At 45.0% G+C, this 25,118-nt stretch overlaps 1 protein-coding gene across 2 annotated transcripts in view; it reads right to left on the bottom strand.

The window, feature by feature from the left end:
* Positions 1-25,118, bottom strand: part of GNAL (G protein subunit alpha L) — a 202,222-nt gene that overhangs the window by 109,553 nt on the left and 67,551 nt on the right. Inside the window, exons 1-4 of one of the 2 annotated variants that reach the window (XM_024235811.3) lie at positions 22,384-22,905; positions 22,036-22,108; positions 21,272-21,326; positions 21,010-21,129 (exon numbers count right to left, since the gene is read on the bottom strand). In XM_024235811.3, the coding sequence (XP_024091579.1) occupies positions 21,010-21,129; positions 21,272-21,326; positions 22,036-22,108; positions 22,384-22,528 (393 nt within the window). In that variant the 5' untranslated portion in view covers positions 22,529-22,905. Of the gene's footprint in view, positions 1-21,009; positions 21,130-21,271; positions 21,327-22,035; positions 22,109-22,383; positions 22,906-25,118 lie in introns of those variants that run through there. The other variant, XM_009252234.4, reaches the window with a different exon arrangement.

The following is a 25,118-nucleotide window of genomic DNA, read 5'->3' as shown; positions in this document are numbered from 1 at the left end:
TTCTCAGTTCGCCAGAACACAGTGCTTTCATCAGGGCCCCCCAGAACCACTTGCTAAGACTGGGAAATGCCACAGAGTAATTCCTTCAAGACAGAAAGGCTGTCTTCAGTAAATCAGGAATTACAAAGAAGCCATTAGTCAAGGGGAGATTCAGTAGGACTCTCTGCCTCACGCTGGGCTGAGCCGAGCGATGGCCACTCAGCCTCTGCCGCAGGAAGAGTTGCTGTCCATCAGGCGTAGAACTGAAAGATGGCCTGGGCTGTGTGAGCCCTGCCCATCTCTAGATAGATGGCTCATGTAGTGAGCTGTAGGCACTCATGGACTGATTATTTCCTCAATAAGACGTAGAAATATACCCGCAATGTCTATCAACCTAAACTCTGTAAACAAAAATCAAAATGAGGGATGTTGAAGTGACCAGACCAAGCTTGTAGCTGCAACAAGGCTGATACAGTGTATAACCTGGACCCGTGATTCTTAAACCCAGAAAGGTCACCTCACAGTACACAGGGGGACAGGCTCTGGGGTCAGGCTGCCTGGGCTCAAATTGTGAACCATCCTCTACCCAGCTCTATGACTCGGGGCAAGTCAATTATGTTCTCTGGGCTTCTGTTTTCTCACATACGAAATGAGGCCACCATTCTCCACCCATAAGATTGCTGCAGATATACAGCTTAGTGCAGTTCTTGGCATGAAGCGCTGTTCAAGCAGTGGTCGCCATTTTCACTGGTATCAAGCCAATTTATCTTCACCAAAAAAGAGGAAAACCAAGGCGTAGGTAGCTCTTTTGGATGGGCTCTCATGCATTTTAAAATCCCAATTTCGTTTTTCTTTATATTTTAGTCTACACTATTTCAGACCACAATACTTTCTGCAGAATATAGTATTTGTTGACTCCTCCCATGCAATGCCAAGCCTTGAAATGTGACACAAGGCAGAGAAAGTTCCCTGCAAACACCACAGCCTGACTCTTAATTCAGAGCCAGGCTTGTTCTTCGGCCAACACCAAGAAGTGCCGAGTCAAACTGGGCCCCGTGTATGGCTTCAGCACTCGGCAACGTCTGAAAAGGCAGCACACACACATAACATCATGCACGGTGCAGGGTGACCAGGATGACATCTCACATTTACTGAATGTTTAAGGTGTGCCAGGCACAGGGCCCGGCACTTCAGATGTATTATTGTATTTAATTCCCCCAAAAAGCTTCATGTGCTAGGCATTATTATTCTCCCCATTTTACAGATAAGGAAACTGATCACAGAGATACTAATTAACTCAACCAAGGTCACATAGACAGGAAGAGGCAGAGGTGAGACCAACTGCAAAGTCTGCACTCTTAACCACAATGTTAAGGAACTTTTACTCTAGTCACTGAAATTACTCAGATGCCATTGTTTTTTTATATAATCATATGCATAAAAAAACTATTGTGAGATTTTTCTTTTGAGACAAGGTCTTCCTCTGTCATCAGGCTAGAGCAGAGTGCTGCAATCATAGGTCATTACAGTCTTGACTGCCTGGGCTCAGGTGATCCTCCTGCCTTGGCCTCCCGAGAAGCTGGGACCACAGGCGTACAACACCATGCCCGGCTATTTTTTTTTATTTTTATACAAGATTTTTTGTAGAGATGGGGTCTCACAATTTTGCCCAGGCTGGTCTTGAACTCCTGCACTCAAGCGTTCCTCCAACCTCGGACTCCCCAAGTGCTGGGATTAAAGGGATGAGCCACTGCATTTGGCCTATTATGAGATTTTTGGTACTATTTTGTTTCCTCTCTTTTCAAAAAAGGGCCTTAAGAAACAATATCAAGCCTACCATGGGGACCATTTCAGAGACTGGTTATGTAGTGTGTCATCCCGTTTATCTCCTGCTCCAACATATACCAGGAATCTTTCAGGGTGATTTACACAAAGCCTTTTAAACAGACTGCTCTAACTTCTAGTTGTTGCAATTGTAGGTAAGTGAGCATGTTATGTGCTTAGCTACAAAAAATGGGTAACTATGGGTGGGGAGTGGACATGAGACGTGCAAGCCCTGGTAAGGGGACACCTTGGTGCCAGACAACCCAGGGAGAACTGGCTGCCTCTCATCTCAGAGCTCAGGGAAGGCTCCCAGTAGAGATGATGGTGGCAAGTGAGGGATGCAGCAGATGTCACTGCTGAGAGTGAAGCACAAAGGCAGGTGCAGACCTGAGCCTGTAGCATAGAAGGGCAGGGCTGGGCCCACTGTTGACGGTGCCTCTGTCTGCAGGGAGGATACCTACCACGCGATGGCAACGCTGTCTTCCCAGGACAGGGATGTAAGGGACTGTAATGAGAGACTGACAGGTGACATGTAATCCATCAGGTTGAACCGTATGAAACTGCCATATCAGAGCTCAAAATTGGCCAAACATTGGCAATTTGTAATCGTTCAACCTAATAGATAATGAAACTCCACTGTATAAATGCAGACCCACATCCTGCATGAATGGAAGCGACAAGAAGAGAACTGGATAAGGAATCGGGAGACTTGGTTCTAGTCCTGGCTTTGCCTCCAGGTCAGCACATCTGGATGACCCTGGACAAGTCTCGTAGAGTGCTGCGCTAATGCCCTGCTCATCTGTAGAGGAAGTCTTGGATCAGACACACCTAAGTGTGCTTCCAGCTGAAATGCTAAGATTCGAGGCAAAGCCACCATAAGGGCACAGATGGGGAGGACTGGTCAAAACACAGTGGAGACATCAACTCTATTTGGCCCTATGATCACCTGGAGCAGGGTAGTACTGGGGGCAAACTCATGGGCAAGGAATTGAAGTGAGAAACCTGCAAAGATGTAGTCTCCTGAATTTCTCAGTAAAGAGAATCACAAGAGAAGCATGAGTGGTAATTTGACTTAAATACTAAGTATGGAATTTCAAATTTACCTTCAATAAAATCAACTAGGACAATTTAAAGCATTCTTTTTATTGAAGCACATACATTTCCTGAATTTCTTATAACTCTTTTCTATTGTCTGTCCTGGTGTTTTTATTTATTTCTGCTATAATATTCATACTGTATTCATACCATAAAATTTTACACTGGAGCAAGTGTAATAAAAAAGTCCAAGAATGTCTCTCCACGATCTTCCTGTAGGGCTAGATGCTCTTGAAATGATTTGTATGATGTGGGGGACTTCTGAGAATGAGCACCTCTGCGGTGTCCTAATTGGCACACAGGGGCGGGGCACCTGTAATCCCAGCACTTTGGGAGGCTGAGGCAGGTAGATCACCTGAGGTCAGGAGTTCGAGACCAGACTGGCCAACATGGCGAAACCTAATCTCTGCTACTAAAAAAAACAAAAAAATCAGCCAGGCGTGGTGTCACACACCTGTAATTCCAGCTACTGGGGAGGTTGAGGCAGGAGAATCACTTGAACATGGAAGGAGGAGGTTGCAGTGAGCTGAGATCGCACCACTGTAGTTCAGCCTGGGTGACAGAGTGCTACTCCATCTCAAAACAAACAAACAACAAAAAAATTTGCACACAGGGCTGTGCTGGCCACACTGCACTTGCCACTGTCCCTGGTCTACCCAAGCTGAACTCACCCATTCTTCAAAGGCCAGGCCACCCCTCACCTTCCCGGGGATAGCACCGCTATTTCTCCCAAAGGGCTGTGTCCACCTTCCCCTTGCCAGCATGACGGTGTGTCCTAGGGGTTTAAACTCTGTGAGCCCTGCGAGAACTCCCGTGGGTGTACACAATTCAGCTTAGTATTTCCAATGCTGAACATAGTTCCTGACACATATCAGGTCATCATTTAGAAAAAAAAATGAAATGCCTATTCACATAAAACTGATAATGATTAATTTGAAATACATTAACTTTCAATAAGTTATGAAAATTCACATGATGATATAACACACTACTCATTATAACATTTTAACCAAAGAAATAAGAAACACTAATGATAATCTTTTTTTTTTTTTTTTTTTTACAGAGTTTCACTCTTGTTGCCCAGGCTGGAGAGCAGTGGCACGACTTCGGCTCACTGCAACCTCTGCCTCCCAGGTTCAAGCGATTCTCCTGCCTCAGCCTCCTGAGTAGCTGGGATTACAGATGCCTGCCGCCACGCCTGGCTAATTTTTCATATTTTTTTAGTAGAGACGGGGTTTGATCATGTTGGCCAGGCTGGTCTCAAACTCCCAGCCTCAGGTGATTCACCTGCCTTGGCCTCCCTAAGTGCTGAGATTACAGGCGTGAGCCACTGCGCCCGGCCATGATAATATTTATTGGCTTAATTCTTTCAAGCAGTTAAAGGTGTCAGCACGATGCCATGTGATTTAACAAAAAAGTAAACATATAACACCTTAGGAACTATTTTAAAAAAACTTAAATTTAAAACTAAATACCTTAAAATGATATATCTTCATTCAATATGTAAAGTATTAGAACACTTACATAATATCTAAAAATTTAGATTATTTAAGGAGATTATTTAAGCTTGAGAAAGTGGAGATAGGAACCTCCCAATAATTTAAAAGGTATTCTTTAGGGTAATGGTACACTCCTGTGGATTAAAAAAAATGCAACCTGATAATAATGCCATAAAATCTTTAACATTATTTTTTAATAAAAATGAAAACTCAAATGACAACTGTTATTTTTCTACAAATACTCTGGTTAAAAATTACTCGTTTGACTGAGATTGCATAGACAGCTCTAGAAACAATTAAGAATAATGGGTGGTCAAACTCATATGATTCTCATACGGGTGGTGGCAGTAGGGAGGAAAATTAAGAGAAAATATGTTTTCCCTTTTTTCTTTTTTCAGAGATGATTCTAAAGGTTTTGCTATGAAAATATCGTTCTTTCCAGATGTTTCTGAAGAATAATCATTGAGCTAAGTTTAATATTTGGTAATATTTTTATTTTTGTTTTTAAATTATTAATTTATTTTCAAATCATACTCAGTTTGAATTCAAATAGTTCAAAAATTAATATAATGCTTCAGGATGTTTCCAGCTATTGAAACAACTCAATTAAAAATGTACAACTCACACTTTATTTTAGTTAAATTCATAATGTAGGTAATATTAAAAATTATTATAAATATTTAATAATGCTTTATAATTTGCTTTTATAGTACACCACTACAGACACATAAAAAGTTGAATTATCTAATTAAAACATTTTCCCTTCCTATGATTCTAATTCTGAAAACTATAAAAATATTAAAGTCATGTTACATATTTTTCAAAAACAACACTGCCATATCCCATCAATATTTGGTAATATTTTTTTAAAAATGTTCATCATTTACGTATTTTGTGCATGATTCAGCCTCTGCATGTGCCTGTGTGTGTGCATGTGTGTGTGTATATTTTAGACATGTGTGTAAATAGGTAAGATAAGCAAGATTGTAGTAAGGATCATTTTACCTCCACTTGGGATAAGAAAATGGAAATGGAAATGACTGAAGCAACCAACATTTGTTTATCTTTTTGCCATAAACTTATGTGCTTCATGAAATAAAAAAATATATACTTCAATTTATCTGAACATATTCTTTACCAACGTTTCTTTAAACACTAAGTAATTACGTGCATGTGTAATAAACTAACTGCCACAACTGTGGATTCACTTTAAGCTAAAAGATGATGCTCTCCATTTTTCTGAACATCATGAAACAAGTTTGTAGACCAAGGGCTCATTCTTGAGCTCTAGCCAAAGCTTACTGTCCCCCAGACCTGAGAAACTGATGCTGCTATGCTAGGAGTGGCCTTGATTTTGTGATGGGGATATGGCTTCCTGACTAGGCTCTGCTGATGACAATTTTACCTTCCCAGGAAGCCCTACTGTACGAAGTGCAACAATGAAGACTTTTGTCTGAGCACAATAGTCCTTATTAATCTTCTTTTCTGAATGGCTACAGAATGTCTAGTCTATACCATATGAGTTAGCATTAAACTACATGCCTTATTCTTCATTAATTTTATATTACACATTATATATATGTTATATATAATAACGTATAATATATATATACATATTTTTGAGACGGAGTCTCGCTCTGTCGCCCAGGCTGGAGTGCAGTGGCACGATCTCGGCTCACTGCAAGCTCCGCCTCCCGGGTTCACACCACTCTCCTGCCTCAGCCTCCCAAGTAGCTGGGACTACAGACGCCCGCCACCATGCCTGGCTAATTTTTTGTATTTTTAGTAGAGACGGGGTTTCACCGTGTTAGCCAGGATGGTCTCGATCTCCTGACCTCATGATCCACCCGCCTCAGCCTCCCAAAGTGTTGGGATTACAGGCGTGAGCCACTGCGCCTGGCCTTTTTTTTTTTTTTTGAGACGGAGTTTCGCTCTTGTTGCCCAGGCTGGAGTGCAGTGGCGTGATCTCAGCTCACTGCAACCTCCGCCTCCTGGGTTCAAACGATTCTCCTGCCTCAGCTGCCTGAGTAGCTCGGATTACAGGCATGTGCCACCACGCCGAGCTAATTTTGTATTTTTAGTAGAGACGGGGTTTCTCCATGTTGGTCAGGCTGGTCTTGAACTCCTGACCTCAGGTGATCCTCCTGCCTCAGCCTCCCAAAGTGCTGGAATTACAGGTGTGAGCCACCGTGCCCGGCCTATACATTATATATTACAGACATCCTTTCTTCACTAAGTGGTAAGGCTTTTGAGGCCAGAGGTCATAACTAACACTTTCTTTGTGTAACTCATGGTCCTGAGTATGGTGTTGATAAATACGTGGCTTTATATACATTTACTGAGCATAACTATATGCCAAATGCCATGTCAAGTTCCTATCCCCAGTAAAGGCATGTTTAGTGGAAAAACTCTACATGACTCATCATACTGTGAGCTTTAAGAATCAAAGGTCAGGCATAAAAAATTTCAAATACAACACATAAATGCGCTTTCTAAATAAGTCTAGCCTTGTTAATTGGAGGGACTTAAAAGGGGGCAAATAACTTGTTTCGTTAGTTATTTTCGCCTTACTAAGAACTTACTAAGTACTCAAGACTAACCTTTGGCAAATCAATATTTAAATAAGGACATCTATACAACATGCAAACTGTGTTCTTCGAAATCTTAGTGTTTCAGGTAGAGGAAGAAAAAAAAAGCAGGCAAGGCAGGGTTTTGAAGATGGTAAGAGCAAGACCTGGTGGGAAGGAGCACACAAAAGTAAGGGTGCACAGAGAGCAAGCGTGCAAGTGCAAGGATGCATAGAGTGCAATTGTACAAACTAAGGGAACACAGAGAGCAAGTGTGCAAGAGCACACAGAATGTAAGTGTGTCAGCTAAGGGTGCACAGAGAGCCAGCGTGCAAGGCCAAGGGCGTGGAGAGTGCAAGTGTGCAAGCACAAGGGCTCACAGAGTACAGCATGCAAGTGTAAGGATGCACACAGCGCAGGCATGCAAGCACCAAGAGCAAGCATGCAAGCATAAGGTGCACAGAGAGCAACTGTGCAAGCAACAGGGTGCAAAGTGGCAGGGGTGCAAGCATAAGGGTGCTCAGAGAGGCAAGTGTGCAAGTGTAAGTGTGCACAGAGAGCAGGTTTGTAAGCATAAGGATGCACGCAGAGTAAGCATGCAAGTGTAAAGGCACAGAGAGCAAATGTGCAAGCATAAGGGTACCTAGAGTGCAAGTGTGCAAGCATAAAGGGGCACAGAGAACAGGTGTGTAAGCATAAGGGTGCACAGAGAGGAAGCATGCAAATGTAAAGGCACACAGAGAGCAAGTGTGCAAGCATAAGGGTGCACAGAATGCAAGTCTGCAAGCATGGCATATGGGAGGGAAGTCAGAGATTTCTTCCTGGGCAGAAATATCAAACTGGGTCTATAAAATACAAATGGGTATGGGAGGGACAGAATGTCTTAAAGCCAAAAGGAAGAATACAGGTTGGGTACAGATTGAACAGGAAACTCGTGTGAGAAAGATGACATGTAGCAAGGACCTGAAAAGTTAGAGAAATGTCCTGAAGAACTACCAAATGCTATCCCAGGTTATTAGCCACGCTGAACCTACGTCAAATGCCCTCCAAACGTCTTGCCTGGCTTAACTGTTCAATCTATGATCTCCCTCAGTGAGGAAGTCTGCAGCTTCTACGCTTTAAAACACCAGTATTTCATGGTTGTCTAACAAAATCGTTCTATATTTTTGCAATTAAGTACTCAGGCATTTGGTCTCAGCACCCAAGCAGTTTCCAGCTAATTTACTCTATTGTTAAATTTCACTTGGAAAACATTTACTTGGCAATTCAGGTTAGATATTTGCCCCATACTAACAAGATTAACTACGGTAACATTTTATAACAGATTCTCTTCACTACAAGATAAAAGTAGGTTGAGAAGATCGCCCTTTGGGGACTCGAAGTCAGTTTAAGGCCAACCACTCTGTTGAAACACCATACTGGCTGTCTCTGGGGACTCTGGGGGGCTGGGAAGGAGCAGCCTCTTCCCTCCCTGCTCCTTTATATCTTTTAGATTTTATGCCATCCACAAATATTTACTATCCAAACAAATACAAACACAAATTAAAAATGGAATTGCTTTGTGTAGTGAGAATGTTATGCACACAGTTGATTTAATTCAATTTATGCATGAAGACGACAGGATAAAAAAAGTATGAGATTATTTTAAAGGTGAAAAAACCCCCACACCTTCATGGATGACATTCTCATGCAAAACTAAAAAATAAGAAAGCCAGTGTTTCAAAGGAACCTTCTCAAGAACAACTTCATTATTCTGCCTCTTAAAACCTAGTGTGCTTTTCTCACAAACCACACGTGTTGACTCATTTAAGTCTTAATTTGGCATAAGAATAGCCTCCTCGCTCTGCTCCTTCTACTGATTCCTGAGAGAGTGCTAAGACGTTCAAAATATTTTCTCTCAGTTACATAAAACTAGCAACGATAAGAACAAAATGCTCTAATACTTAAGGTATGTTTAATGCCATATTCTTCTGAAAAGAGCAAGTGTCCTTAGAGATGAGCTTCTCCTTTGGGTAAACCAAGCAACAAACTTCCAATACATTCAAACTGGAGGCGAACTTTGGAAACAAAAATCTTTTTTGTTCAGCCTCACATTTTCAAAGGATTTGAAGTTTCAAAGACATCCTATCCAAGAAATAATAATTAAAAAAATGGTACACAAATACACAATGGAATATTATTCAGCCATGAAAAAAAAAATGAAATCCTGTCATTTGCAGCAACGGGGATGGAACTGGATGAAATCCTGTCATTTGCAGCAACATGGATAGAACGAACATTGTGTTAGGGGAAATAAGCCAAGCACAGAAAGACAAATATCACATGTTCTCACTCCTATGTGGGAGCTAAAAAGTGGACCTCATGGAGGTAGAGAATAGAATGATGCTTCCCAGAGGCTGGGAAGAATAGTGGGGAGGTGGGTGAAGAGAGAATGATTAATGGGTACAAAAGTACGGATGCATAGAAGGAATAAGATACAGTATTGAGTAGCACCACGGGGCAACTGTAACTTAATAATTTATTGTATATTTCAAAATACCTTGAGGACTGGAATTAGAATATTCCTAACACAAAGGAATGATAAATGTTTGAGGTGACGGATATTCTAATTACTCTCATTTGATAACTTACTGTATGCTTGTATCAAAATATCACACGTACCCTATAAACATGTACAACTATTATATATCCATCAAAAAATTTAAAAACCAAAAAAAAGTTGCCTTAATTACTTTGTGGCCCTTTAATTCATTTTCTATAAGAAAAAACACTTTAGATAAAAATGGTCATGTGGCTCAAGCCCCAATTTCTTGGTGTGCTGGTGAGTTTGAGAGGTCGCTGTTGTGGCTGGTCCTCCATGTGCTTTTATTATCAAAAGCATGAAATGATGCATTTTTTATTATGTTAAGGTAGCACCATCTCCATTTTCTTTTTCTAATTTTTTTTTCATCAGGTATTTTTATGGGGCAGCCCGTGCTGTTAACCATAAGGAACATCAACTGATTTTATAGATATTTGAAGAGTAGATGTAAAACAACTTTTAACCATTTGCTTTTATTAACAAAAATAAAGTCTTCAGTATGTACAGTCTATTATATTCAGCTTTCATAGATATGCCTGCTTCTTTTGACTCCAGCCCACCCCACCTAGCTACACAGAACTTACATCCATTTTCTTTTCTTTTTTTTTTGTTTGTTTGTTTTGAGACAGGGTCATACTCTGCCGCCCAGGCAGGAGTGCAGTGGCTGGATCATGGCTCACTGTGACCTCTGCCTCCCAGGCTCAGGGAGCTGCTATTTCAGGTGGGAGCCACCACACCCAGTGTATTTTCTGTAGAGACAGGGTTTCACCAATGTTGCCTAGGCTTGTCTCTCAAACTCCTGGACTCAAGTGATCCGCCCCTGCCTGGGCCTCCCAAAGTGCTGGGATTACAGGCATGGGCCACCTATTTTATTTTAATCATAGTATTTAGAAAGTCAAAAGATTGAGCAGTTTTCTCCCTTACATATTTATTGCTCAAGTTTACTGGCGTGTGAAAACTACAGTGTGAGTTTTGATATGAACAGGATATTTGGGCCAGGCATGGTGGCTCGCGCCTGTAATCCCAACACCTTGGGAGGTCAAGGTGGGCAGATTACTTAAGGTTGGGAGTTTGAGACCAGCCTGGCCAACATAGGGAAACCCCATCTCTACTCAAAATACAAAAAAATTTGCTGGGCATGGTGGCGGGTGCCTGTAATTCCAGCTACTCAGGAGGCTGAGGCAGGAGAACTGCTTGAATCCGAAGGGAGGAGGTTGCAGTGAGCCGAGCTTGTGCCACTGCACTCTAGCCTGGGCGACAGAGCAAGACTCTGTCTCAAAAAAAAAAAAAAAAAAAAAAAAAAAGAACAGGATATTTGTACAGTTTCAAAAAACATTCCTAGAATTTACTTATAAATTAGCAAAGGAAAAAGGGTGTCTATATAGAAGCAGACCCCACCTTAACTAGTGACCAGAGTTAACATCACAGATGCACTGAGAAGGAAGGATGCATGATCACTTCTCTGCTGTTGCTCCAAACACAAAACCTCAAAGGAACTCTGAGTGTGGGTGTTCTACAAAGTCAATGTCAGGCCAAGGTCATGACAAAAAAGGTGGGCTGAGCAACTGTTCTAGCGTAGAGAGAAATGGAAGTTAAATGTCATGGTTGATCCTGGACTGGATTACTGACCAGAGTTACCAATATCATTATTTATTATTATTGTTACTGCTATTATTTCATTATGCTATTATTGAGACTCTTGGTAAAATCTGAGTAAGATTTGTTGATTACAAAATGATGGTCGGATGTGGTGGCTCACACCTGTAATCCCCGCACTTTGGGAGGTGGGTGGATCGCTTGAGGCCGGGAGTTTGAGACCAGCCTGGCCAACATGGTGAAATCCCATCTCTACTAAAAATATAAAAATTAGCCAGGCATGGTGGTGGGCTATGCCTGTAGTCCCAGCTACTTGGGAGGCTGCAGTGAGCCGAGATCGCACCACTGCACTCCAGCCTGGGACACAGAGCGAGACTCTGTTCAAAAAAAAAAAAAGATATTGTATTAATGTTAAATCTCCTAATTTTGATACCTGTGCTGTGGTTACAGAAGTGAAGTGGATGTCCTCATTCTAAGGAAATACACACTGATGTATTTAGAGGCAAGGGGGCACGATGTCTACAACCAACTCTCAAATCGTTCACAAAAATGTGTATTAGTGTAGAGAGAGTGAGAGCACGAATGTGGCCACACATTAGCTATCGATGAATCTGGGTGAAGGACATATGGGAGTCTTCGGTACTACTTTTGTATTGTTCGGGTAAAGATTAAAATCATTTCAAAATAAAAAGCTAACATTGATTAGCAGTACCTCTTATGATAATATTGCAAAGAAAAAAATGGAATTTAAGAAAAGTATCTTTATTGAAGCTCTAATACGGTTAACGTATCTAACTGAAATGTTTTACTATAATAATAAAAATTCCTTTTATTAGCATCTCAGATGTGCAGAATAATACAATACTCATTCTCAGTGGGGGTTTCCCTCCTCCTTAATATCATGACAGAAGCCATGTGAGATCTGGAAGCAGGTTTCCGGCACAGGAAATGCCCTTTGTCCAATGACAGACAAATTCCCAGAGCACCATCCCCACAGCAGATACGAAGCCTGGTCTCTTTATGAATTCGGGAGTGATCCTTCCAAAAAAAACCTTGCATTTTTGTCACTCCCCCAAAGAAAACCATGGAGTGGTTCTCCCCAGCCTTGAGGAGGAAGCCCAGGCCCCTTGGCCAGGCTTGCAGGACTCTCCCTAACCCGCCGCGGCCTGACTGGGCTTTTGATCTGCAGGCTCCGAAAGTGCCACCCGCCCTGAAGCACTGTCCTCTCTATGTCCACCTGCCCTCTAAGCCCTTCCCATTCAAGGAAGATTCAGCTCAGTGTGACGCCAGCTGCATGGGTGTCCACAGGTGGCCCCAAGAACTTCCTTAAATGTAGCCTCACACACCTGTATTTCTTAAGCCTGTATCCCTGCCACAGGTAGAAAAGTGCTGTTCCTTATTCATCTCGGTGTCCACAAGATGGATAATAAGTATACTGAATAATTACTGACGCAAGGGCAGTCCACGTGACCTCTTCCATGTCACCCGCCTCCCCTCCACAGTGCTGGCAGAAGAGCTTCGGGACCTCCATGTGGCCCCACTGAAAACTGCTGCTTATGGACTACTCTGTGATGACAACCTTTCATGGGAAAGACAGGCGGCTCAGGAAGCCACGTTCCATCTTTGCCAACTACTGGGAAGCTCCATGGACAGCTGGCAAATGAAATCAACTTCCATGTTGCCTCTCCCTCTCCACCTCCTGTGCCTCCCTGTCCTCAGCTGGGGCTGTCAGGCCAAATGGTCCCTGAGGCCTCACGCACCATCTATTTTCAACACACATCACTGTTTTCCTCTGCAAAGTGGGACTTCTGTTAGGCCCTATAGAATCAATATGGCAGCCCTGAGCCTAAGACACAGGCGTTCACCGCTTCCAGCAACCAGGTGTGCAAATTAGAACAAGAAAGATTATTGTGCATTTTAAAAAAAGGTCTTTCCTAGGACTTTTTTAAAAACCAGAGAACATGCCTTAGGACATCTAACTATCTGTGAAGTATTTATTTTAGCATGATCTCCCTTTGAGGGGTGCAGTCAGGGTGCATTTCACCTCTCTACCACTAGACAGCATGAAGCAAAGGTGCACTGCGGTAAGCACAAAAGAATGAAGCTGCAGCTTATTGGAACTTGCGGCAAAACTGGGCAGAAACTGTAGGCCTAGGGAGCAAGGCGAAAAATGCCACAGAAATCTGCAAAATCCAGGGGAGTTCCAGGCAGCCTCAAAGAACCTGAGGCTAGGCCAGCCACAGGATCAGACGGGCAGGACACAGGCCAAGCCAAAATGGTGGGAAAGAGCAAGGACAATGTCAGCAAAGAAAATCCAACTGAAAATAAGGTAGAGAAAGAGAAGGAGAGCCGAGCTCTGGGGCCTGCTGGTAACAGAGAACAGGCAGGAAGTGAGGTCCACGGTAACCTGCCGGGGAGCCTGGGGGACTCCCACCTGAGAACCTGTGCTCTGAGAGGGCACGGGGATGAGGATTCCTGAGCAGTCAGGGGCCTCACTTCCTTTGGGGATAACTAGGGGTGCCTTCCCCCAGGATGGCTGTGAAGTGTTAGGGATGTCAGCTCTTGGCATGGGGACAGAAGGGACTGCCTATAAATGCTGGCTTGAGGTGGAGGTGCAGGCGGTGATAGCTAAGGGGTGCGACTGACTCCCTGTGGATCCAGAGGGGAGTGGACAGTAAGCCATGTCAGACCACAGGACCTGGGGGCCGGGTGGACTGAGGTGGAGCCACCAACCAGGCCCAACAACTGAGGCGAGGCCAAGATGGCGCTAGCTCTGCTCCACTTCCTCCGGCAGAGCAGGATTGCTCATTTTAAAGCTGTACCGCCCATGTCCCAGCCACTGTTTTAGATATTAACATGTTTAATCCTCACATCAGCCACAGGAAGTAGGTGTTGCCATCATCTCTACTGTACCATTGAGAAAAGGCAGATAGCAATGAAGTCATGTGCTCAAGGTCACACACAAAGGGTCTGGCAGGGCTAGAATTTGAACACAGGTTGGGCTGGCCCCACACCTCCCCTTAAGACCCCCTTTCAAGATACAGACACCATGCTGTCCACAGAATCCCAGGCCTGGGGGTGTCTGCGCCCTGTCCACCCTTGTGTCCCCCTGCATGGGCTCCTTACCAGCCCTGCCTCAGCCCCCATGAAGACCCAGGGGAAGCGCCAAGCCCAAAGACCCTTCTCCCAGTGACTCCCATTCAAGACAGACCCAGCAGAGGGGCAGTGAGACCTTAAGTGGGCCCCTATAATAAATTTCCATTTATTAATTACATCCGAAAATACTGGAAGGAAAACGGTACTTTTTCCTTCCATGCCAGATACACACGTCTTTAAGAGGTTCAGTGTACTGCAGAAGGCGAAAGTTTACGTGCCCTTTTTACACCAGCTCAAATGTTGCCTTTCTCCCATAAAACATGCACCAGACCTCACTAGCTCAAAAGGCAAAGAACAGGATGGCTGTGGGGCAATCAATTTCAATACCATTTTGAATTAGGTGGTTGCTGTTTTGCTGTATGTGTGGGGACCTCATGTTCTTTCACACTGTGTGACATCTCAGTCGGCCCATCCCCTGACTTCTTGTGCCCACAGGTCCTTACTGAAGTGGATTCGGAGGATTCTATTATAACCTAAGTTAGCAGGCACCTGGAGATTGTTTGCAGTGCACCCAGCAGGAGATACACTCCAAGAGCGAGCTGTGGGGAGAGGAGGCGGTGGAGAAAGAGGCCTGGTCCTCAGGGAGTGAACACAGCCAGCCCCATCATTTTCTGATGATTTTTGATGAGGTACTGGGCAGGAATGGTCACCGAGGGTGCAGGGAACCCAAGTAGAGGCTGCCGTGGAGGAACTCATGCTGACCTGATTTACGTGGTGGGCTTCGGCTTGGTTGGTTAAAAAAAAAACACACACACGAAAACCCACAGCACAAAGCCTTCTAGCAGGAGATAGAGACAGGCTTGGAGAGGCAACACGGATATTGTGTGGAAGAATCTAACCGCATTCTGGAGATTCTGCACATGTCCCCCAAGGAGATGCGGCAGCACATGGCAGCAGCCGCTGAGGCTCTGCATGGCACCCCCTGGGTTGGGCACCACACTTGGCTCTCTATGCAGGGCCACAAGCTGCAATGAGCGTAGGCCACTTGCTCAAAGTCACACCAGGCCGTTTGGCTCCTGGGGCCTTGGCCCAGGCCACTGTGGCCTCCTTTGCCTGCACACTGACCGAACACTCAGACGTTAGCCACACAGGGTGCCTCCTGACTTGGGGCTGCTGTTGCAAAGTGAGAGAGTAGCTCTCACCTGGGAGGAAGGCAAAACACTGACCTCTGCTCTCTGGGTAATAATTTAGGAAACACCAGGTGGTAATGATAGAGTATTAACCAACAGATCAGACTGCTTTTCTGTTTCTTGTTTAGCCTTATTTATCCTCTTCCCCTTAGAAAAAACTAGCAAAATACAATTTGAAAAGAGCTAATAAAGTATCCACATTTTAAGAATAAAAATCAAACAAATGAATAACTCAATTGAATTCAACAGTGATTTTGCTTGGTATGGTGCTAAAGGATTTTTGGAGGAGGCAACCATAACATTTTTCTTTTTTCTTTTCTTTCCTTCTTTTTTTTTTTTTTTTTTGAGACGGAGTCTCGCTCTGTTGCCCAGGCTGGAGTGCAATGTCACGATCTTGGCTCACTGCAACCTCCGCCTCCTGGGTTCAAGCTATTCTCCTGCCTCAGCCTCCCGAGTAGCTGGGATTACAGGCACCCGCAACCATGCCCAGCTAATTTTTCTATTTTTAGTAGAGACAGGGTTTCACCATGTTGGCCAGGCTGGTCTCAAACTCCTGACCTCGGGTGATTGACCTGCCTTGGCCTCCCAAAGTACTGGGATTACAGGTGTGAGCCACCACGCCCAGCCTATTTTTCCTGTTTCATAAATGATCAGCTAATCTATGTTTTAGCATAATCACTTAAGACTATTTATTTTGCATCACTGCATCTGCTGGCTGCTATGCAAAATTTGGCTGCTAAGACATGGTGCCAACTAGTGAGGGGCTTACCGGGGGGAGTCAAGCCTTGAACAAAGATAACCTGAAGCTTTGGGTGTATTCATGAGAAAAACTCTAATCAGGCAATTGTCAATTCGTTATTTGTAGCTAATCCCAGTACTTTTCTATTGTGATTTATATGTTGTAAAATATGTTTGTGTTATTTCATTTGAAATTAAAATTTAACATATGCTGACCTTGTCTCCAAAGATTTCACATTATTCTGCAGCAAATATCCTGCCGGTTTGCTGTGAAGATAACTGGAGTTTTTTTGTTTTTTGCTTTGACCTGGTATGAAACTCCCCTTTACAGTTCTGGCTTGTGAAGGGAATAACTGTATCACGTGAGCTCGAGGTCACAAGAACTTTATCATCCATCATTGTTCATCATAACCTGAACAATACCAGTTTACGGATAATTGCAAAACTAGACGATCATCCCCATGTAAGCTACCAATTTGCTTTCACAATTTGCTTGAAAAGCCTTTGCTAACAAGCCCTCCCTCACCTCGCTGCCACCAAATCTGAAAACATACCTGCGTCTGCACCTGTTCTCTGCCTTCTCAAGTGGGGAGGTGGTCTGGTCCTTTTTTGTTCTGGACCCCATTCTTTTAACCTTCTCGAGGACTGGACTCCTGCCATACACAGCCTCTTTCTTCTGTATTGTCATTTTCTCCTGCTTTACCAAGTGATTCCAGCCCTTTTCATTCAGACAGGGTTTTGTATCTTTCATCTTAAAGAAACCCTCTCTTGACCTTGCCTACCTTCCCAGCTGCTGCCTGGCTCCTCAGCCTTCCTCCACAGCAAAACCTCCAGAAAGGCCTAATCTGCCGCTGCCACCTGCACCCACTCACATCACAGTCTCTCCTCAATACCCTCCACCTGGGTCCTTATCAAGGTCACCGGTGACCTTGAAGCTGCCAAAGCCATTTTACCTTAATGTCCGTCTTGACTCCCCGGTCAGCACTGCCCACCGCTGACATCCCTTCCTTCTGCAATGGCTGTTCCTGGGGCCTCACGCATCCAACTGTCCACCTGGTGTCTCCACTTAGATGTCGAAATAGTCATCTCCAACTCACCAGGAAAACAAAACCTCCTCATACCTGCCTCCTCCCAACCTGTTTCTATCTTCTATGCAGAAATTCAGACCCAAACGCTCAGAGTCATTCTTGATTGATCTATTTCCCCTCAGTACTCACATCCACATGCCAACAAGTCTAAATGGTTCTGTTTCCAAAATAAATCCCAACTCAGGCCACTTTTCTCCACCCTCATGATCCCCTCCCACTGCAAGCTGTCCCATTACCTTTCCTCTGTATTATTAGACTAGTCTCCGAAGTGGCTGCCCTCCTTCAACTCCTGCCTCCCCATAAGCCTTTCTCCACCCACAGCCAGAGTGATCTTGATGAAACACAATGATATCTCATGGCTCCACTGCTTAGAACCCTCCAAAGCTTCGTGTGTCCGGACACACCTGGCCTGTAAGGCCGATGATACGATCCAGCCTCCGAGTCTCTCTGACCTCCCCACAGCAGCCCTTGGCTGATAGGTACTAACCACATTTGCCTGCTTTCTGTTACAACTTCAGATTCATGGAATTCAACTGAAATTCAAATGAAAGACACCACAGAGAGCAAAAGACCCAAAGAGTAACCCACCCGTATTTCCCCCATGTGCAATATTCTCAGAGAAAATTCTCAAGATGTTTGTTTCTAAGATAAGTTACTTTTCTCCTTTTCTTGAAGAAACCCTAAAATTAATTTTTAACTTTAATATAATGTATTTGGTTCAAAAGTTATCTTACCCCTACAGGAAAATTAACTTAAGACCCTCAAATAATTGAACCATGACACTGACAGGCTTTCTCAAGGATTCAATCTCAAAAAAGTACTGGATTGAGTAAAACAGTGTTTTGTTTACTATTAAAATACTTGATTTAGCTCTACTTGTATGTTTATAAAAAACATACATTCTTTTAAATAAAAGTTAATTTTCCAATGGAGCATATAAGTCAGATTTGTCTTGATATCATTCTGAATGAGGATCATCAAAATATGAAACCAAGAACTACATAATTTAATAAGATAAGTAATAGAAATATTTCCAAGCACTATGAAATAAATGTCACTAAAATTCTGTGCATATTAAAATTAAAAATAGCATTTTCAGAAGGAATGTTGCATATTTAACATTAATTTCCTGATTTATATAAGTCTGGGCTATATTAAAAATATATAAATATACATAAATATAAATATAAAATATACTCTCATTTGACATGTGCATAGACATTTAAGACAACAGAATGTTAGGCTTAAAAAACACCAGTAAAACTAATCCCCACAAAAGTATTACCTCTGAAAGAGCATTGTAATTACATTTGCATCTGCTGGTGCTAAATTCTCCTTTATTGTAATGATAATTAATTATGCTTTCTGATAATAACTTTTAAGTAACCTTAATTTATCTATATTAAAACATATGCATTCAAAGCAAATGGTTTCTCAAGTTTTTAATTTAAAATGTTCATGATTTAGCTCCAAAAACACTTTCCCAAATTAGATGTTTTAGATTCCTTAGATAATGTAGGTGGGAGTTACCAATTGTTTCTGGATTTGGGGTTGAATATGGGATGTCTCATCAACCGTGAGACTGTCATGAACAGGAGAAAGAAGACATGGGACTGATTAATTAATCTTAATTTTAATTTCTCACTACATGTTAAGAATAGCATTTCCCCCCAAATATATATAGAATATGATTACTTCTAGGCAAACATGATAGGATAAATCTGAGAACTCAGATGCTTTTCTATAAATGTCTAAATCTGAAGTTGAAAGGGAACACTACTCCTGATTTCAACCAGGACCATGTAGTTCTGGGTGATTTTGCCAGTGTACATAGCATCAGTGAGAACCGGGAGGACATCTGCACCTCCAGTTAGCAGAAGATCCTGGTGTGGCTGGAGTATCTTCTGCCTACCCCTTCCCCTGCCACATCAACCCCTTGCCCTCTCCAAGCCATCCAGTTAAAGACATGGGGCCAGATGCCCAGCCCCTTCTTCCAGCCAGCGTGCCACTCCTCACTCCTCCATTTTAGAAATTCTACACATATCACTGGCTCTACACTGGCATGCTTATCAGAAGCAAAAATCATATTAAAGGATGAAAATAAAAGCTTTTTAAAAAAGTCATTCTTGGCCCGGCGTGGTGGCTCATGCCTGTAATCCCAGCGCTTTGGGAGGCTGAGGCAGGTGGATCATGAGGTCAGGAGATCGAGACCATCCTGGCTAACATGGTGAAACCCTGTCTCTACTGAAAATACAAAAAACATTAGCCAGGCGTGGTGGTGGCGGGCGCCTGTAGTCCCAGCTACTAGGGAGGCTGAGGCAGGAGAATGGCGTGAACCCGGGAGGCAGAGCTTTCAGTGAGCCGCGCCACTGCACTCCAGCCTGGACGACAGAGAGAAACTCCATCTCAAAACAAACAAAGAAACGAAGCAACAAAGTCAGTCTTATTAGCCATCCCAATACAGAGCCCACGGGACAATGGTGCTCTGTAGAGAAGGGGTGGGGTGAGCCGGGGGGCCACAGGCCTTGCAGGCAGTGCGGGGTCTCTCTGTTTTACATATTGGTTTCTCCACATGCTTCCCTTCAAAGAGAGGATTCTAAGAATGAAAAATGTCTCCAAACCACCATGCCAGGCAATACAAATTTTGAAAGACTGTTACTGATGAATACACATACACATACACACACACACACACACACACACACTCACTCACTTCTGGTGTACTGTAACAAAAATGAAAATGACTTTCTGAGAAGCCTAACAAATACTTTTCCTTTGAAACATGCTTTATGAAATGACCAAATATTTTAAAGACATGTATATTCTGAAAAATGACAGAAAACTAACATTGACGTCACTCTTTTGCATAAGCAATACTGCCATCCAAGTGATTAGAAAAAGCAACCCTAAATAATGCAGATGTGAACCAAACTGCATTTTAATATGATAAACATTCAGAAGTGATCCATGCTATCATTTTTTATACAATGCATTCTTTTCTCAATTGATCTGAAGGCTGTGCATCTTAAAAGTAAACTGAATTCTGCTCTTTCTGTAATTCCCATGGAGGCGATTACCTACCATAAGTATTTTTCTCCACTCATGTAATTCCTACTGTTTTCATCTGGGAAACTGCTTAATTGTTAGTTTAAGAATACAGACAGGAAAAAAAGCACCATCAGCATTTCTTAAAGGTATGCTGCCTTCCTGATTATCAGCCTTCCCCATACACTCATAAAAGCATTTCTTGCAATCCCATTGTAGTTAATTTTTTTTTTTTTTTTGAGACGGGAGTCTCGCTCTGTCACCCAGGCTGGAGTGCAGTGGCGTGATCTCGGCTCACTGCAACCTCCACCTCCCTGGATCAAGCAATTCCCCTGCCTCAGCCTCTTGAGTAGCTGGGATTACAGGTGCACACCACCATGCCCAGCTAATTTTTTTGTATTTTTCGTAGAGATGGGGTTTTACCATGTTGGACAGACTAGGCTTGAACTCCTGACCTCAGGCAATCTGCCCGCCTCGGCCTCCCAAAGCACTGGGATTACAGGTGTGAGCCACCGCCCCTGGCCGTAGTTAATATTTTTAACAAACACAAATATTTTGGTACAGAATAAGTATTCCTCTTATGCATTTAGAGAGCTGGATTTCGAAGAAAGTTAATAATGAATTAGTATCAATATTGATTCTCAATAAGAAACCTTATTAAAAATGGTTCCATCTTTCACTAGTTAGAATATTTCAGTAAGCATTTCTTACCTGGGAATATTCAAAGTCAGTGATAGGGGCTATGCTCTTGATGTAGTCTGATCGAAATTGGTTTTCAGGGTTGGCCAGTGGAACTGGAGGTATTATAGTACTCATTGCTGAAACAATTGTCTAAAATGGAATAAGAAAAAAATATGGACAAACACTTAGGCTCCATGTGTGATAATCTACAATATGTAATTTCTGTCTACACAGTTTTAGAATGAAGAGCACCTGACTTTTCTAGTAAACAATCATTTAAAAAAGTCCTTACCACGATAGCATCTTTAACATTTTTCCGGATGTCCAGAATTTTCTGTTTCTTTTCCCTGTATTGAAAGAGAGTTGTTATTAGCTTAATTTACTCTTAGCACTGATTCCAATCAATTGAGTGGGATTTTAAATTTCCAGCTACAGCACTGACCTAGACTGGTTTCACTAGAGGTCAGTATCAACCCCCAAGACAACATCTGCAAAGGTTTTATCTGGGAAAGAAAGCACCCTTCTTTTCTAATTTGTACTCTAAACAAACTTGAATGCACACATTTTTTAAAAAATCTATAGCTTTAAACAACTATGCAGGTTACACAAAAACAACGCAAAATCGCTATGGATATTGCATATAAATATAACGATGCAGTTACACTTGTAAATGTATTTTACCTAGATCTATCCCATGGATAATATATTGACAGTTATAAACTGAAATAGATGCAAACAAATAATATCATATTGAAAAAATATATTGAGATATTGGTTAAGTGTGCTCAGAGCAATACCAGTAATACAGATCAATACTCCAAGAATACCTATAAATCATATTTTGTTAAGCAAGTTTTTTTTTCATTAGACACTAGCAGAAGGATTTGCCTAAATATACCAAATCCAACAGCAAATATCTAATTTTTTTCCCCCTTGAATGTCTACTCCATTATCAAATAAATTGAAATTGTTCAGAGAAAGCACTTCTGGGGCGTCTGGGAGAGAGACGAAGTTTGCATGCAGTTTGGAAGCAAAACCGAAATTGAACATTCTTACTCGGGATTAAACCCATTGACGTGCAGGATCCTCATCTGTTTGACGATAGTGCTTTTCCCAGACTCACCAGCCCCTGCAAACAAACAGAAAGAACGCTGTGATGTGTGTCCGGATATCGCTGCCATCTCTCACCACCAGCTGGGTCTGGGCAATCCTCCTCCCCCAGCACGGGGATTTCCTATACGCGGGTTCCTGGCTGGAGGAGCTCGCCCCGGCCGCCGTCTGGGCTCCGCCGCCCGGGGGTGCGCACGCCCCTCGGCCCGGCCCTGCCCGCCCAGCCCGGCGCTCGCCGCTCCTGGCTGTGCGCTCCGCTGGGGCCGGGAGCCGCCGCGCGCCCCTCGGCCTTACCCAGGAGCAGCAGGCGGTGGGTAGCCTTGTAAGCCAGGCGCTCTTTCTGCAACTGCTTCTCGATCTTTTTGTTGGCCTCGCGTCGTTCTTTTTCATCGACGCCCTGGTCTTCCGTCGTCTTGCTGTTGCCGCCCAAACACCCCATGCCTGCCCGCTGGGATGGACGTCAGGAAGTTAGGAATGTGCGCAAAAAGCAATAGAGAGTTGGAGACGTGTGCGGCTCCTGCGACGGCTCCTCTCTTTCCTGCTGCTGAAAGAGATGGTCTGGTCTCTTCGGTGTTTTCCGATTCAGAGCAGGCGTTTCTTCTCCCTCCCCCTGCCCACCGCAAACTCCCAACTAAATGGCTGTAAGGAAGAAGCGCGGAGTAAAATGCCTTTTTACACGAGAATTGTTTTAAAATCTGCTGGATGAATACGGCACAATGAACGGAGACGGGGGGCGAGGGCGCCGGTCTCCGCCGGAGACAGCCGAGGTGGCGCAGCGCCCTGGGTTCGCCCCGCGTCCCTTCGCCCGCACTCCAAGCCTCGCTCAGCCCCGCCCAGCGGGTCCCCGAGGGGGCGGCGCGCTCGGCTGGGTGCCGGGTCCCAACCAGCCGGGGTGGTGGCTGAGCGTGACGCGGAGGACAGAGCGCTCCACCGGGGTCCCACAGGGCGACGATGGGCACCTGCCGGGCTGGCTCGCGCCCCGCTATTCCTCAGCCGTCGGACGTGCGCCCCCTCCCTGGTCTGGGATCCCGGTGCGGGGAAGGGAGAGGGACGCTGGCTTTGGGGGCGGCCGGGCCGCTGGTCCCGGAGCTCTCGGAGAGGCGCTACCGCGCTGGAGGGGTCAGGGAGCTGACCCCCCACGGAGCCCGGCCGGCTGGGGCGCTTACACGCTGACCGGCCTGGGTTCCGGGCCCGCAGCCCCTCCGCCGCGCCTCGGCCGCCCGGCTCTCTTGCACCCCGAACCGGGAAAGTGCGTCTGGGCGCGCGCCCCGTGTTGGCTCGGACGCGTCCTTGCTCCTGGCGGGCGAAGACTCGCGCAGGATCATGCATATTCTAGCAGGGAGGAGGATCCCTCCGAGGCTCACCAGTCACACCGCCTTTGTTCTGCTCAGCTTCTAGACTATTCCAGCTCGCCCACGTCGCCGCCTCCCGAGCCTCCTGTCTTTACCTCCAGCCCCCGTTTCTCCTGTGCAGTGCTCCCAAGCAGCACTACCACTCTTCCAGAAGGCACTGTGGCCTCGAACTTGGCGTTGTAGCAGAGGAACGAACTAGGGCGCGAGACTGGCACCTGCCCTCTGTTACTGAGACCCCTCCAATAGAGCCGCAGCCGGCAGCTTGGCGTTTGCAGTGTTGTACTTGAGGGAAGGAGGTCAGAAGAGGGGGCCGGGCCGAAGTCGTGGACACCAGCCGTGGGCGTGGAGAAGTCACTGTTCCTTGTGTGTGGCTGCTCCCGGTTGACCGTCTCGGGCTTGGCGCTGCGCTGTCTAACTTGCCTTTGCTCCGCTCTGTCGTCGAGTCCCTCCACCTTCCAAGAAACCTACACGGTCTTCTTCACTGCGGAGCTGGCCTTCTTCAGGAGAACAGACCCCAGCCCGCCCCGGCCCCCCAGGCGGCGCTTCCCCTACCCTCAGGCCCGCCGCTGCCCCGTGGACCTTCGCCCCTTACCCAGCGCACCTTCCCCTCTCCACTCTTGCTTCAACCTCTCCTGCTACCGGCTGGTTTCCCTCAAGCAAGCGAACACATTCAATTCTGTCCCACCTGAACCACACAACACCTTTCATCTCACCCCCTTGTTAGTTCCACCAGTTTTCCTCCTGCCCACCGCAGCCAAGAGTTAGAAAGGTCGTCTGACCCCGCCTGTATTCCCCTCCTGCTGCTCCCACCTCAGTCCCTGGCAGCCTGGCTTCGACATTCACCCCATAGGGAAAATACTCTCATCAAGGTCATCTAGGGCCCCCGAGGGGCTAAGTCTCATCCATGAATTTTGGTCTTTATTTTCTTCCCGTCTGTGTGGTCCTGCTTTGATCCCGCCTAGAGACTGCATTGGGTTTCAGGCTGTCCCTCTGGCCGGTGCATCCGGGCTCCTCCACCCAGGGGTCCGAGGAGCCTTCCCCACAGCACAGCCTCTCAACCTACACACGTTCCTGACGGGCTGACTGCATCCTCCATACTCTGCCCACTCAGCTCAGACCGTGCCCACCGCGGATCCCTGGCCCAGCCCATCCTACTGACCACCACCGTCCCCAGACACACCGCCCCCACGGTGCCGCAGGTGTCTGGAATTCACCTTGCCAAGGATTGAGCTCGTGCCCTGTGCCACCCTCACACCTTCTACCTGCTCCTTTCTCAGTTCTTTCTCTGTAATAAGGGCCCCTAATTTTCCAAACCAGGACGGTGGGAGTTATGCCAGATTCCATTTTCTTACAAACCCCAACAGTTACTGCATCCCATTGGGTCCGTTTCCTGAGTATCTGTCCTGTTCTTTCCGTGGCCTCTGCCACTGCTGTGGTCTTAGATTACTAATACAGAGCTGGATTTCAGAGGCCTCCGGACGGTTTCCACTGCCTGCTGTCTCATTTCAGTGCGCTTGCACAATGCTGCCACTGCGATAATACAAATCCAGCCACATCACTGTCCCCATCATCTACAAACCCCGGGCCTGGTCCTTCTGGTGGGGTTGGCATAAAATCTCCCCTTCTTAGGGCTTACCCCATCCCTCCTAACACTCTCAGTTCCTGAACAGGCTGGTC

The sequence above is a fragment of the Pongo abelii genome, chromosome 17 (genome assembly GCF_028885655.2).
Source record: "Pongo abelii isolate AG06213 chromosome 17, NHGRI_mPonAbe1-v2.0_pri, whole genome shotgun sequence".
NCBI classification, from domain to species: Eukaryota; Metazoa; Chordata; class Mammalia; order Primates; family Hominidae; genus Pongo; species Pongo abelii.
Note: the sequence above shows the minus strand (reverse complement) of the source record. Positions and strands in the feature narration are given on the sequence as shown.